General features: G+C 40.9%; 2 protein-coding genes and 1 long non-coding RNA gene across 4 annotated transcripts in view; 1 reads left to right on the top strand and 2 right to left on the bottom strand.

The window, feature by feature from the left end:
• Window positions 1-248: 248 nt before the first annotated feature.
• On the top strand, window positions 249-12,375 carry LOC110981591 (macrophage-expressed gene 1 protein-like). The gene is made up of 3 exons (XM_022239254.2): window positions 249-1,807; window positions 7,379-7,620; window positions 8,560-12,375. Exons 1-3 carry the CDS (start codon window positions 1,564-1,566, stop codon window positions 10,339-10,341), a joined length of 2,268 nt encoding a protein of 755 aa, XP_022094946.2. The 5' UTR covers window positions 249-1,563; the 3' UTR covers window positions 10,342-12,375.
• LOC147795706 (uncharacterized) lies at window positions 5,156-6,612 on the bottom strand. Its single transcript, XR_015423632.1, has 2 exons — window positions 5,857-6,612; window positions 5,156-5,446 (listed from the first exon to the last, which is right to left on the bottom strand). It is a non-coding gene; the product is annotated as an uncharacterized LOC147795706 (long non-coding RNA).
• Window positions 12,376-12,983: 608 nt separating the features above from the next.
• LOC110981590 (nuclear pore complex protein Nup160-like) overlaps window positions 12,984-14,849 on the bottom strand; it is a 42,479-nt gene continuing 40,613 nt past the window's right edge. For both annotated transcript variants that reach the window (XM_087131068.1, XM_022239253.2), the window contains exon 33: window positions 12,984-14,099. In XM_087131068.1, coding sequence (XP_086987194.1) covers window positions 13,995-14,099 — 105 coding nt within the window. In that variant the 3' untranslated portion in view covers window positions 12,984-13,994. The remainder of the gene's footprint in view (window positions 14,100-14,849) is intronic.

The following is a 14,849-nucleotide window of genomic DNA, read 5'->3' as shown; positions in this document are numbered from 1 at the left end:
CAGGGCCCGTTGAAATGCCCCGGGCACACTTCCTCGCTCCATTTGCATGCCGGCTAATTAAATTGTAGGATTTTAGTAACGTGAATCGCCCGGCCGGCACTGGTTTGTGCCATTGGTTTTGCTCGCAACAACCAAACTACCTCTGCCTAAATGTTATGACCCTTCGCTTGCATGTTAGTTTATCGTCCTACGGTTACTTCCTTGAGTTGTGCAACAAAGCATGATTAACTTTTGACCTTTGCAATTTTCTGAAATACGAGAAAGGGGATTAACACAAGCGGTCATAAAGTACGACAGAACAAAATGATAGTGACACTTCACCCGTGCTCCCATAAGGCAAAGCAATAAAAGGATATACATGCATAAAAATCCCATTGTTTCAACACCCAGAAGGAAACAACCTCTGAAAATAATGCGCCATGCACTATATTAGGCCCACATAAACCTGCTTCGTCATGTGACTGGTTCCAGTTAGTTTGGTTTTCCTTGTTTAGTTTCACGACAGACAGTTCTCAACTAATCTTTTCAGCATGATCTACTGTTACTAAACCTTATCATTATTCTTGCGAAAGAGAAGAGACAGCTGAGAATAAAACCTTAATTTCAACCCGCTGAGGTTCATTTACAACTTAAGTTTGGCTATGAAGACACCAGCGAAGTAAAAGTCGATTAGTGTATACTTAAACCATGTCACTGCACATTACTGATGCTTTTTATATTTTTTGCCGCCACCCTGGTTGCATTTATGATCTATAAAACGTTCCCAGTTTTGCATGTGATCCATTTCGCAGTTTCAATTTTTTTCTTTGAATACCATTTTGTTAAGAGACGTCCAACCCATTGCATTCTGTCACTCTGGGTTTAACTGAATAGTTGGGGAAATGGGCGCTACGCAAAAACTGATAAATTGATTTTCACCAAATTTGTGTCAAAATGACAGCAACAAGTCGCTGAAAATTCAGGTTCTATAATCTTGAAGAAAAACAGGACTGCCGCGATATCGGAAAAATGCTGAAGGAGAGAATTTCGGTCTGGCTCTTTTGGGTTAACGCGTACCATCCATGTGCATACAATGTTCACAGGACAAGAACGTGTACATTTGAGTCTAAAATGGAGATTGTAAGAGTTTCTGAAGCCCACCAACAATACAATATTTAATATGCTTCGATTCCCAGGTATGACACATAAATGTTGAAAACAAATCCTGAAATTCAAGGAAATAACGCTGGAAAATACAGTCGATACAATGCAGCCCTCGAGTTTAGCACTGACATTTCGAAATACATACTGGGCTTTCCCTCTTCAACCCCCGCATCACATGACCATGACATAGGACTGTTTTTCCTTTAGGCAGTACGCGGGAGTACCCTTTTAAACTCTGGAACTTCCCGGTGGAAACTTCACAACGGTCTTGTTATTGACAGGGCACGGTCGGGTTTAATTAATCAAGCGCAAACGTCCATGCAGAGTGTACAAATTGTGTTCAAAACTCAAACTTTTTGGGTAGCACTTTAATTAACGTACAGGCTAATATTGTACGGTTTGTGGTTGTCCAAGAGGAAAATGGCTCTAGTTCCAGCCTTTTTGTTTGTTCTTGGGGTCCTTATCGGAACTTCACTTGGAGGTGATCTTCGAGGTAGTTCCATCGATAATCTCCCTTATGGCGACCCCCGGAGGTGTCTGCTCCTACCGGAAGACCAACGAATCTTGACATTTGAGGGGCTGCCAGGAGGAGGATGGGATAATCTCAGGAACCGGGAGGCAGGGCTGGTGGCAGCCATCAACTATACCCAGTGTCGATTTACGGGTAAGGCATTAACCAATCTTTTTTTTTCTTTTGGAATTGCTGTCAACTGCACGTATTTGGTGCTTCCTTGGAAATTAAAGGTTCCAATGTGAGTGCATTGTGTTTTTAAATCCAGTCCTTGAAAATGCACTTCTGTTCCTTTAAAACCTGTTTCAGTATTTGCAGTGCTCAAAAGTTACTTTTATAAGTTTGTAATGCCATCAGCATATTTAGAATTAATGCTATACAGGCCCGTGTTTGTAAGGGTAAGTGCTATGTCATCTCGGAGGAAACCTTTGCCAGATTTTTGAGTATTTTGCTATCTTCAATGTTGTCTGGTGATTTCTTGCCATACACACATTATAGCGGTATACTGGTGCGCGTAGGTTTTCAACAGTACTTCCTGATATGACGTTACAACTACAGCACCGACGTGAGATTCTGTTCGGTTTTTCTGCCAGGAAAATTGCTAAGGTATTTTAACTGCGACGAAGGCTCAAACCCGAAATTACAAGAACGTTACACGACTGAAGAGTTTTCCGTTAGTTTATCGATTAATTCAGGATTGTTTTGGACGCATCTGACCCCGGTCAAGTCAGGGCTTGATTTAAACGTTTCGTAGGCCCTGGACAACATGCACTGTTCTCAGATCCTGCACTCCGCCTCAGTTACAAGCACAAATTTCACAGCAATTGTAAGCGACGGGTCATCATATTGCATGCTGAAGTTGCTGGGATCGTTTAAATTGAAGCTTTCCAAAAATTCTGAAAATTAAAAAGAAAGCACTGTAACGTTTAAAATCACACCTGTGGTTTTATGGCTTAAAGTTATATATTTTCGTACGCCCCTTAATGTTTTATATAGGCCTAAGCTCCCTGATTTTTCAAAGGCCTAAAGCACAGCACGTTGTGTCATATATGCGCCTGTAAGATATCTGGCCCTCAGTCACGTTAGCATTAAAACTCCCAACATATGCTCTACATGTTCGTTGCCTTTTTATGGACTAACTCTTCACAATACTTTCAGCAAGTCCGTTTTTCCTCAGTGCTGGCAAATTTCACATTAAAGCGACACTCATCATCTTTGACGAATGCATACAAGTTGAAAACGAACACCCCCCCCCATATTTTCTTCGCGGCATAGGTCGACTACTGTATTTCATACGTTGGCATACGTGCAATGCGGTTAGGCTTTGAGAGTGAGAACAGACTGTATACAAATGTAAACAAATCCAGTGAAGATCGGCTTCAGACAGAAAGGATTTGGGTTTATGTCAACCGAACTGATTCCTAAAATGAATTTGATTGTCACTGAGAAAGGAAGAAATCTGAATGTTTTAATGTTGATAAAATTGAGTGCAGCAATCGAGAACGGATCTATTGACCGAATTTTCGGGGGGGGGGGTTTGTGTGGGGAAAACAGTTTGCAATTTTGTTTTCATGTAACCTTTCATGACCTTTCAAAGGTTTGAAGCTACATTTGGGGGCTTTTCAGACGTTTTTTGAAGGACCATTTCATATTGGTTGGTTTATTAAAATCCATTTTCGTAGTAAAAAAAACCGAATTACAATGGATTTAACAATCAAAATAAAAAGGATTAAACAATTAAAATAAGAATTAAAAAAAAATCAGAATTAAATAGTTACAAAAATATTCAACATTTACCATTACAGTTTACACTCACAAAAATAAACCATATAACATGACTAATGACCAACACTCATATAAGAACACTACTAAAACACGTCCGTTGCAATTTACACTTCAAAGATGAAATTATTGTGATCTTAAAAATTTCAGTCACATGTAACCTTTAAAATTTCACTCCCATGTAAAAAAAATGTAATAGAGGGTATTTCTTAAGAGGAGCACAATCCAAATATTTCTACTAAGAGAACTTAATAGAGGGGCATTCCTTCCCATATTTGTTATGCAACCGGATTAAGGTAGGAAGCACACTGGTGAAATAACGTTTTGTGCGGCAACGGATTTCAGGGATGAATGGTTTATTCCGCAACATTCGTGTATGTTGAGGCGGAAAGAATTCACGAAAAAGGTCAGTGTGGTCAAGGGTTTTCTTGAAAAAGGATAATGATATTTGATTACGCCTGATTGCCAAAGAATCTAAATTGAAATGCGATAAAACTTGGGTGTATGACAAATACTCTACTTTAAGAATAACCTTCAAGGCACGTTTCTGTACTCTTTCAAGCCGAGTCACCTGGTGCCGGGTAAGTGCTCCATTCCACACAGGAGCTGCATATTCCATCAATGTCCCGATGAAGCTTTTATACAGAGTTTTGAGATCACTATGAGGCAAGCCGTAACCTCTGAGAACCCTTAACATATGGATTTTACTATTAGCACGTTTGACAATGCTGTCCACATTTTGATCCCAGTTAAGACCACTTTGAATAATAACCCCCAAAACCTACAGAGATCAGAGATCATGGTCATCAATAGAAACAATAGGCATTACGGGACTGTTTCTGGAGAAGTCAACATTCATCTGAAAGCACTTACTAGGGTTTAATTTCATGCTGTTTTGCATCGACCAATTAGTAAGGCTGTCAATGGCGTCCTGCGAGCAAGATTTCTGCGAAGATGGTCTACACTCAACAATCGATAAATCATTAACATATTTGAACACAGCAAGATTATCACCCGGGGGTTTTACATCATTGATCATAACTAAAAAATAAAATAAGGCCAAGTTTGGTTCCTTGTGGGACTCCGGCATTTAAGGTCAACCAACTGGAGCATATTGAAAGGTAACGAACACACTGCTCTCTAGAGGTTAAAAAGTCAGCTATCCATGGAATGATAGAGGGGCGAACTTCCAAATGAATTAACTTATTCAACACTAATGTGTGATTGATCCTATCAAATGCTGTCGAAAAATCTGTGGTAGTCACAGTAGCAAATGATCTAGATATGTCAGCATTTCGATACAGTAGGTTAAGCATATTGATCAAATAACGATTTGTTGAGAAATTTTTTCGATTTCCAAACTGAGCCAAACTAACCAAAGTGGTTAGTCAGAGATATCGGTCTCAACTTGTCTACAGAAGGTGGGCTAGACTTGGGTATGGGTATCACAATAGCTCGTTTCCACGCATTGGGCACTGTTCCTTGTTGGAAGGATTTATTAAAAATGTGAGACAGGGGAGTAGCAAGTTCAACGGCAAAATAATTAATAAACCGAGCTGTGATATTGTCAGGCCCACCAGCTGTAGACAGTTTAATGGTTTGAAGTGACTTACAAACTTCACATGGATATAAATACGGGCAAGGTTGGGAAGCGGGTAAATAAGCCGGGAGACTACTAAGGTCAATGCAATCCATATTTGAAGCAACTGAAACAAAATGTTCATTAATAGTAGATGCCCACCATGAACACATTATCTGGGTCAACTCCTAGATCATGTATTGACGGATGGTCTTTATTATTACCAGTAATCATGCGGATTCGGTGAAACCAAGCCGATGGTTTACTCAGTTTGAGTTTTGCGACCCGAGTGGCATAATACTGTTTCTTTGCCACTGTGGTGCACTAAAGCGCACGGATTGAGGCTGGTTGATAAATTATGGAATTTGGACGTAAGCTTCTACTGATGTTTGAAGCATTGGTGTTATTCAGGCTCCAAATCACTGTGAAAACTACATGTAAAAGATATAAAATACACAAAAATTGTATAAATCTAAAGGACAGCTTGTTGTGAATTAAAAGCACATGGGAATATCTAGAGAAATTAAAGACTAAAGCTCCCTAGGAATTCAAAGAAACAAGAAGCATGACCACAAATACAATCGAAGTTAACATTATAGATTGATAGGTGCTCAAAATTCATAAAACATTAAAGTCTACACAAATGGAAATGAAATCAGCGATGATTGCAAACTATGAAGTAACATTCACAAAGATTATCTTAAATGCAACACTTGGAAAGCCAATGAAAACTTAAAGCGTTATTCAACATACGAAGGCCAGAAACTTAATGACGCAGAGTACTAATTAAACCATCAACAAAACACAATTGTAAATATTAGTACAGATCAATATCATATACCGTTTACGCCTATTGTCCAGCCTTATAACGCACATATACTCAAAATGGCAGCTCCATGTGCATTGTAAGATCTAAACAAAACAGAAAATGAAGTACCTAAAGTCTCACTACATGACACACAGTGCACTACTTAAGTTCAGTGTTTGGGTCAAATACTAACTCAGATGTGGTTTCTTAAAGTAACAAATTCTGCAAGAAATACACAATAAATATAATAAGCATCTATCTTAACCATAATAAACCAATGAAGGGAGTTTTTCTTACCATCAAGTGAAAAGGTACTGGCAAAGATTACATCGAAATCTCGAAGTGCACCAGTAGATGAGGGCTTGACATGCTGATAATATGTAGTGTTGCCCCAACTTGAAGATTTTCAGTGTGCCAACGTGGCCAAGAACTTCACCGTTCACAGGGGAGTTTTACGAAGTATATTCATAGACCCTTTGAGGACTGGCCAGCTGACCTCTAGCCTCCAATTGATTTATGGGAGGCAATATCAGTCTTCATATGGGTGTGTTTAAAGGGATTTTCGAAACTACCACTTACAGCCACAGCCATGCTATAATCTTTGTTCGCAATCTCCTCCAAGAGACCATATCATTACAATGAAAAGCTACCTGCCGTGATTTAATTAACCTTTTGATTTGTTGAGTCATCCAGGGTTTATCAGTAGTATGAATTTTGACTCTTTAAACCGGAAGAAATAAATCAATCTTTATGTTCAGGGTTTCAATAAACTTTTCATATATATATATATATATATATATATATATATACAAATAAAAAAGACTAAACAAATAACCTTTCGTAATACTTCTATAACAAAATTAGACCCCTTCAAGTTTTGGGGAGCATGAATGGCCTCTGCCCCCCCTTGGCCCTTTGTGGGAACATCGTGGGAAATGGAAAATAGCTGGAATGTGTTTTCATGTCTCAACCAAGGAACTGGCAGAGGTTATTCGAGCCTGAGCTAAAAACTTCAAATGGTTTGCTGTTATAGTATTTGTATTATTTCTAGAATGTTCCATGAAAACAATTTAAACTTGCGTCTTTATGTGCAGATAATGAAAAATTACATGAATGCAAATCATTAATCGTAGTGAATGACATTAAAAGGCGCGTGCACGCAGACTTAGCAGACCCAAATAAGTGCTTTGACCATGCTGGCATAACCACATCCCATGAGCCATTACCCAATATCAGGCACTTTCTGGACCCTTGTTTCGCCTCTGGTCTTTAGTAACTGCGATGCAAGTGCTGAATGTGTCTATAATGGGGATGGCCGTGGTGACGAATGACAAAAGTAATAACGAATTATAAATAGGTCCTGGCACATTGAAATATAAAAGGGAACCAGGTCGTGAGGTCGGCACGCAAACAATTTGAAAAAAAAATCCCTTAGGTAGACGGTCAGTATAATATACTAACCGTCTACCTGAGGGATTTTTTATATTATGTCATATTACGACGACAGGGGATTGAACTCTTAAACTCAACCACTTCGACACTGGTTTCTTCGCAGAGGACAGACAGTTTCTGATACCAGACGGCACGTACATTATCCCCGTCAAGTCTAGCAAAGTCGACACTTTCGCCGAGCTCTTCACCCATTGGAGCAACTACACATCCACGCTGTCTCGTAGCATCAACGCCCACGCTGGACTCAATATTGGTCACTTTGGTATCAGCGGGACATTCTCAGATGAGTACAGGAGTGTCAAGTCACAAGAATATCGCGAAAGTTCAGATACAGTTCGAGTCCAGGTGAGGCAGCAAATGAGATTTTTACACCAAGAGTAAAAAATATAAGATTACCCAAAACCACGCTCGGTTCTACTTTTGGACTGTGTTTGTTCTTTGTTATTGTTAATGTTTACTGTTCGGATCTTTTGTTGTTGCAACTTGTTGCCACTGATATGGTATACTATTTTCATTTCCGTCTTTAAAACGAATAAAGACTTACGGATGTTTCACTAGAAGTTACAACCTAACAAAATTTTCGTGTAACGAGTTCTTCACAATCACATTTTATTACTGTGACCAAAAATGATCTAGGGTTATCACGACTTTCGCAGGGGAGCTTCTCAAAACAACTTGTAGTTTTGAGTCGCCTGGACCCACTTTCTGGGTCAAAGTATGACCCAGAAAGGGTCAAATACAACCTGAAAGGGGGGGGGGATTTTTGACCTAGAAAAGGGTCACGCCGAATGGGACCCAATTCTGGGTCAATCTGACCCGGGAGGTTTTAGAGTGTATCTTTTCGTGCTCTTCGTCGAGCGATCTTGTGGGACTTTTGTGGGAAGCGCTTCATAACACTGACGTCAGGGCCGGGGTTTAACTGCTACCGTTACTCGTTCTCCCAATTATTGGAAGCGTCTTATAGCGTTGGGCCAAACGTTGGGCAAAGCTACTGTACATTGTCCAGATGTTAGTCTTTTGTAGAATAACTGCTGGTCATTCTCCGAAAGATTAACCCAACAGTTAAGACACCTTTGTGACCAGAAGTTGGGAAGTTGATATTTACAGTCACCAATTTAGGGCAAAAGTTGCTAAAAATATGCCCAACCTTTTTTTACAGTGTACCGTAACAGCACAAACGTAGAACTTTGCGGGATTGACTACCCAGTTCAAAACCAGTTTATCGTACTGCACATAATGCCTGTTTAATGAAAAATCCTGTCCGTTCCTTCTGTTTTTGTTCAGGCCCGTTACGTCCGTTATACAGCAAAGCTCCAACCCGACACGCCCCTTCACAAGGCATTCAAGACCCGCCTTCTCAAAATTGCAGCCCATCACGAACTTAACATGACTCAAATGGCAACCTACGAGAGTCAGCTTCTTGTGCGAGACTTTGGCACCCATGTGGTGACTAGCATTGATGTCGGTGCTGCTTTGACTATGGAAGACCAAGTCTTGTCCAGCTATGTCCGCAAATACTCCTCCGAGACTACTCAAGTCAAGGCCTCCGCCAGCGCCTCCTTCTTCAAAGTCTTCAACTTTGGCCTTGGCAGCGAAACCACGACCACCAAGACTATGATTGACGAGTACCAAAAAAGCCGAACCTCCTCCATAATCAACACCTACGGAGGACCGGTCTTCAAACCCCAGAACTACACTGCAAACAACTGGACGGCAGGTATGGAGAATAACCTGGTCGCACTAGATCGGTCTGGTGATCCTTTGTACTTCGTCATCACTCCAGAAGTGTTGCCTGAAGTTCCTGAATCTACTGTGTACGAAACGTATGAAAGTGTGAAAGCAGCTGTGGAGCTGTACTACAAGCACAATGTCTACAAAGGCTGTACCAAACGGGACAGCCCCAATTTCAGCTTCATCGCCAACATGGACGACGGCACCTGTCAACCGAAGTTAACTAACTACACGTTTGGGGGAGTGTACCAAACATGCGAACGGCAAGGTATTGAGGACCTGTGCTCTGGGCTGACACAGAAGAATCCCCGCACAGGTGGGTACAGCTGTCCGCCCGGGTACGAGGCTATCCTGCTAAATAGCGATTCTCGATCACACACTACCACCCGGCACAGCTGTCACCGCTGCTGGATTTTTGCTCATTGCTGTCACGACAACACGTACCACAGCACAGCCAGATACAGTGCCTACTGGTGCGTGGCTGAAGGTCAGCTTCCTCAACAATCTGGCTTTCTGTTCGGAGGTGTCTATACGTCTAAGGTATCCAACCCCTTGACACAGTCTCTCAGCTGTCCTGCCGAGTTCTACCCTCTCAAAATACTCTCTGATCTGACGGTCTGCGTCAGCGATGACTACGAGCTTGGCTTCGAGTACTCCCTCCCCTTTGGAGGCTTCTATAGCTGCAGGTCTGGCAATCCTCTTATGGTCAGGCAGGCAGAAAGCAGCAGTCAGAACCGCCGTAGTCTGCCCCAGGGAACAATGAGCTTAGCGAGCTTCATGGAGCAATCTGGACCGACCTCATGGCCTCACGGCTGTCCCAAGGGCTACAGCCAACATCTGGCGATGGTAGACGATGGATGTGAAATCAACTACTGCATCAAGTCCGGCGCACTCTCCTCAGCCTCCTTGCCCTTAGTCAATAGGCCACCTTTCATGCCAGCCCCACAGCCTAAAAACCCCGAGGGTGATGAGGTCATGCTCACGAACGACGGATCGATGTGGAAGCTGCTCACCAACAGTAGCTTCGACATGACATCCTCCCAACAAGAAATGAGTTATGGACCTAACTCCCAAGCAAAATCATCAAGCAACGGGGCGTCTCTCCCGGGAGGGGCCGTCGCTGCCATTACCGTAGTGGTAACGCTAGTCTGTGTCGTGGTGGTGCAAGTTGCAGTAATAACTTGCCGGTCCCGGTCCAAGAGACGACAACATCGTCCAATCCGAGACAATCAACCTAGGGACGTCTCCCCTCTTATGACAGACTCGCCTACAGGAAGTCAGGTCACCTATGGTTCCAGTCAGGGTGAGGACGAACCAATCATAAGCGTACAGTGAAAGGGGTCCAGTAACACACGAGCCAGTGACTGTCAATCAATTATAAGAGTACATCGTGCCTGGCTTTCAATACATTTAAATGGCAGTATTAAAACTCCAATCCTTAGCTGAAGACTTACTTGAAATAATAATAATGAAGACTGTAGGAGAATGAGAAAGCTTTGTTGTTTATTATTTCAAATGACTATTCCGATTCCCTCTCACGAGAAGACATTTAAGACATCAACTACAGTTCCTTCAAATGCCCGGAGCAATTAGCCAGACAGAACTGCCCTATTATGGCTGCGTAAGAATCGGGTTTTTCGCCAATAAGCCATTTTCTTTTACCGTTTGCACGTCACAATAATTAACCGAAGCGGTAGATAACAATTGTCGCAAGTACAATCCACAAGCACAACCAGCTCCTTGTCCTCTGTATTATCCTCTCGAATGCTGATATCGTTTTCTACTTGTCATTATACATATACACGTCTTGTGAATACATGTAACTTTTATAACAGCTACCGTCAGGACCTGCTCTAACTTCCAAGAATTCCATTTCGTACATTCTACGTACACGTCTTGTGAGTACATGTAACGTTTAATAACAGCTACCATCAAGACTTGCTCTAACTTCCATTGTCGTACACGTAGTATTCTTATAGTAAATTTTTAACCACTGCTACCCATGCGCTGAATGAAAAGAGTTTAAAAGGTTACAGCAGAGTAACTTTTTACCCGAATGAGGCTGCATTTCTTTACAAATAACTGCAGCTCTTTGTAAATTCCTCTTCCAGTATGACCCTGTTAAATTAACCAACAATCAACAAGCTTTGTGTGAACAAAGCTGTGGCGAAAAGCCATACATGTATATACTTATAGCTCTTGAAGAAATACTGAGTAAGTCTCGGTGAGATGGAACACGCACTGCAATAGCATGGACGATGAGAATAACCTGCGCGACATCTCAGCTCTCTGTATGTATTATGCAATTGGTCATAGCCTAGCAAAAGGATTGCCGAGAAATTACGAGCAAAGTCCGAATGCCAGTGAAAGCAAACTCGGGACGGGAAATGGGTTAATACGGCGAAAGACGGCAAAAATATATCATAGAATGATGTATAATCGAGATGGTACAATTAATCGTACATGAAAAACTAAGATGGAGAAAACAGTAAAATAGACCTGACACTGAATTACTTAAATCTTCAAAAATCGACCATATCGTTCTCGGCTCTTCGTTGCTGTGTTTTACACAGGACGAAAATACTATTTTGCCTTTGGAAAAGAAAAAACTGACAGCTGCAGGTTACTTTAAATAATTCTCATTTTTAAAAAAAATGCTTTGTTTTAGCTCTTTGTATAAAAAAAGACCTGAATGTTCAAATCGGTAAAAAAAAATCACTTTTGTATAGGTATCGCTACCAAGAGATACAGAGAACGAATTGATGTAACCAAATTTTCCACATACGTGTATACTCAAAACTCATGTATACTCAAAACTGTGAGGATGGTCATATTGACTAGCACTATACTCTTGATTTGTTGCTCTAAAAAATTGTTCTTGTTCAGTGAGCTGTAACCGTATGCTAGTCTTCCAAGTTATGTACAACTTAGTACTGCTTCCTCGTAAAGTGACTGCTGGTAGTCACTAAGATTTGACCCCATGACCTCTACAGTAAGTGAATTGCAACAAGTTTGTTACCTCATACCGCTGGAATGTTACATCCTGATGCAATGCTAAAAGAAGTGTTTCAACTGCAGTCCGTGATTATAATCAATAGACGTTTGTTTGCATTTTCGTCTGGTCAAACTTCTAAAACAGCGTAGCACTTATTAAAAAAGCCTCTTAAGTACTACATGGGTCAACGAGGAGCAAAAATGGACAGCTACTTCAGTGCATAAACAATTTCAGCTAGTCCAGTTAGTGTGGAGGTCAGTAGATCCGACACTGAATCAATCAGTAGGTTCAGAATTATTATAGGTATAAGAATGTACTAGAATGTGTATACATACATATGTATTCAGAATAAAACATGGAAATGAACAAGGCAACAGTTTCATGTGGTGTTTATGTTCTATATTTGGGATAGGCCTATCAACCCCCACCCGTTCCACTCATGCGTGATACATGTGGTATGCCAGCATCAACATCCAGCCCTCTATGCAACTTGTTTCACTTGCATAAAACAGAATGCCACAGCATGGAAGTGAACAGTTTCATTTTTATTAGTTGAGGCTGAATGAGACTACAGCCCAGCCAAAACGTTTTGGCTATGGCTCACAAGCAGGCAGTATAACATGTATATGACAGGAAGCTACGACAGATCGGAGACTAAGCCGACTCCTAAGAGAAGTCAAATTACCAAGCCACTGATCCTTGCCCTTACAACAGCGGAGCAAAATGGAGTAAAGTTTCAAACTTGGTCATTATTTTCTCCCCAGTAGATGAATTCCCTTGCCCCAGGATGAGCTTGAACCATTTCAGAGCATCCTAGTAGGTGCTTTACATCATATATGTATTGTTCCAAGAAAGCGTTTCCTAGGTAACAGTGCCCAATCTCTTGTCCATCCAAAGAACCTATCAGAAAGTGATGACCATTTTGCCAACTCAATGCCATTTATCAATATTTGACACCTTAAGGAACAAACACAAATCAACGTTCCATGTCCAAACAATTTATTTTACAAAAACCAAAAAGGTTGCCAATTACAATACTTATACTGTTGGGACTCAGGGTTATCTCTGGTTAGAATGAAATCAACTTAATAAATTCACACGGTCAGACTGTTCCAATGTTTAAACAGAAAACAAATTCCACTTTAACTGCATAATGTAAATGGAATATACATACTGTGTAATATGCTGAGCTTCTCAGGAAAGATATGACCATATGCCAAAGTTGGTACTTAGGACACAAAACAAACTTCAGATGTGTTGTGATCTTCCCATCCAGAACCACCTGTAGTGGTTGCCACGGCTACAGTCATATGGCTGCAACGCATTTGTAAACTTTGTTAGTATTCAGGGCCAGAATTGTTTTTCAGTGCTAAGGCACTGAACTGAACACTCCTGTGGACTAGAAGGTCTTCCACACAAGATTGAAATGAATTTCAGATTTCAATCAGTCAAACCTGACATGAACTACACAAAAGAAACTACCTCAACAGAAAAGAATGAAAAAGGACACCCTCTGTTTGGAACAGAAGTTTGATGTCCATCAAAAAGTATCATTTTGAAGTACTGGCTGGATAAGCTGGATAAGAGTGGCCATGGTTACGGCTTTTTATTGATCCAAATCTATGCTTAGTCACCATTGCATTTTCATCTCCATCTACACAGTCAGTCTGCGCTGAGCTTGAGGGTCTTCATTGAACAGACTCAAGACTGAAGCCAATGATGCAAAGGAAACCTTTATTCAAAAAGACTGTGTGCCCATGTCTGACACATTATTTTTGTAAATGCCAGAAAAAAAGCAAGCATGTGCCTATGATTTTTTTGTTACCTCATGATTAACCAAGCTACATGTGGCCTGCCTCTTTCACATCTAGCTATAAAAAACAAGTTACCAAAAGCCCAGCCACAGATCAATTTAATGAGTCCAATAATTCAGACACAACCCTTATCTTGCCTCTTCCAGCCTAAGTGGCACACTCAGTATGGCATACATGCTTCACCTAGCATTGGTTCCAAGAGATCCTATCTGGATCATGTCTCTGGACACTGCCTCCACATTGGCATGGTACAAATTCAGCTTGTCCTTCAGATCACTATGCAGCTGTTTGTGGGAACAAAAACAGACAAAAATGGAAAATGTGAGAGATTGATGACTGATTAAATTTAAATTCAAGAATTAGCTCTTCACTGACTCAATATCTAAGAAAACCAAGTACCCAAAGTTTCCTTTGAACGTACAGATATTAGTGAGGAAACTCATTTCACAGGAGTTGCAAAGCATGGAAGCTAGCCAAACACAGGATATACTTTCTTGGTAAAAACAGCCCGTGTAATGTACATGTATTGCGCATAACCAGAACCATTCATGCACTGGAGCATACAACTTGTGCACGTATGTGCATTGACAATGTACTTGTAACAGGATTACATCATGCCATGTGACCCTCATAAATCACTCTCTACAATATGGCACCTCCAAGTGTTGAAGTGACCATCCATTTCCCCTGATAAGAACCCTGCAAATGCATCAATGTTGGCAAACCCTAAGTTTACACAGTGTATCTTCTTTAACTAGAAGCATCCTCTCAACGGCTAAGAAGCAAGGTGATTAGAACAATTTCAACTTGATGCACAGGTGAAGAGCATCTGTCAACAATTGGTCGACTGTGTTCAGGACATTAACCTGCAAGCATATATGATATTTGCTCATCAAAGGGACATCATTCCCATATTAAATAATGCCATTTGAGGTATGTACAGAATAGATAATGCTTATCAATTACATTTCAAAATCATAACATTGCCTGCTTGGCAGTGCCACATAACTGGACCCTAACCAATTTATAAACCA

This window comes from Acanthaster planci, linkage group LG21, assembly GCF_054643075.1.
Source record: "Acanthaster planci isolate LZ-2023a linkage group LG21, COTS_SCS, whole genome shotgun sequence".
In the NCBI taxonomy this organism is placed as follows: Eukaryota; Metazoa; Echinodermata; class Asteroidea; order Valvatida; family Acanthasteridae; genus Acanthaster; species Acanthaster planci.
Note: the sequence above shows the minus strand (reverse complement) of the source record. Positions and strands in the feature narration are given on the sequence as shown.

Coding starts and splice junctions, on each gene's coding strand:
- LOC110981591 (XM_022239254.2), top strand. CDS start 1,564: ATGGCTCTAGTTCCAGCCTTTTTGTTTGTTCTTGGGGTCCTTATCGGA. Junction 1,808..7,378: donor TACCCAGTGTCGATTTACGG/GTAAGGCATTAA, acceptor GTTTCTTCGCAG/AGGACAGACAGTTTCTGATA. Junction 7,621..8,559: donor CAGATACAGTTCGAGTCCAG/GTGAGGCAGCAA, acceptor GTTTTTGTTCAG/GCCCGTTACGTCCGTTATAC.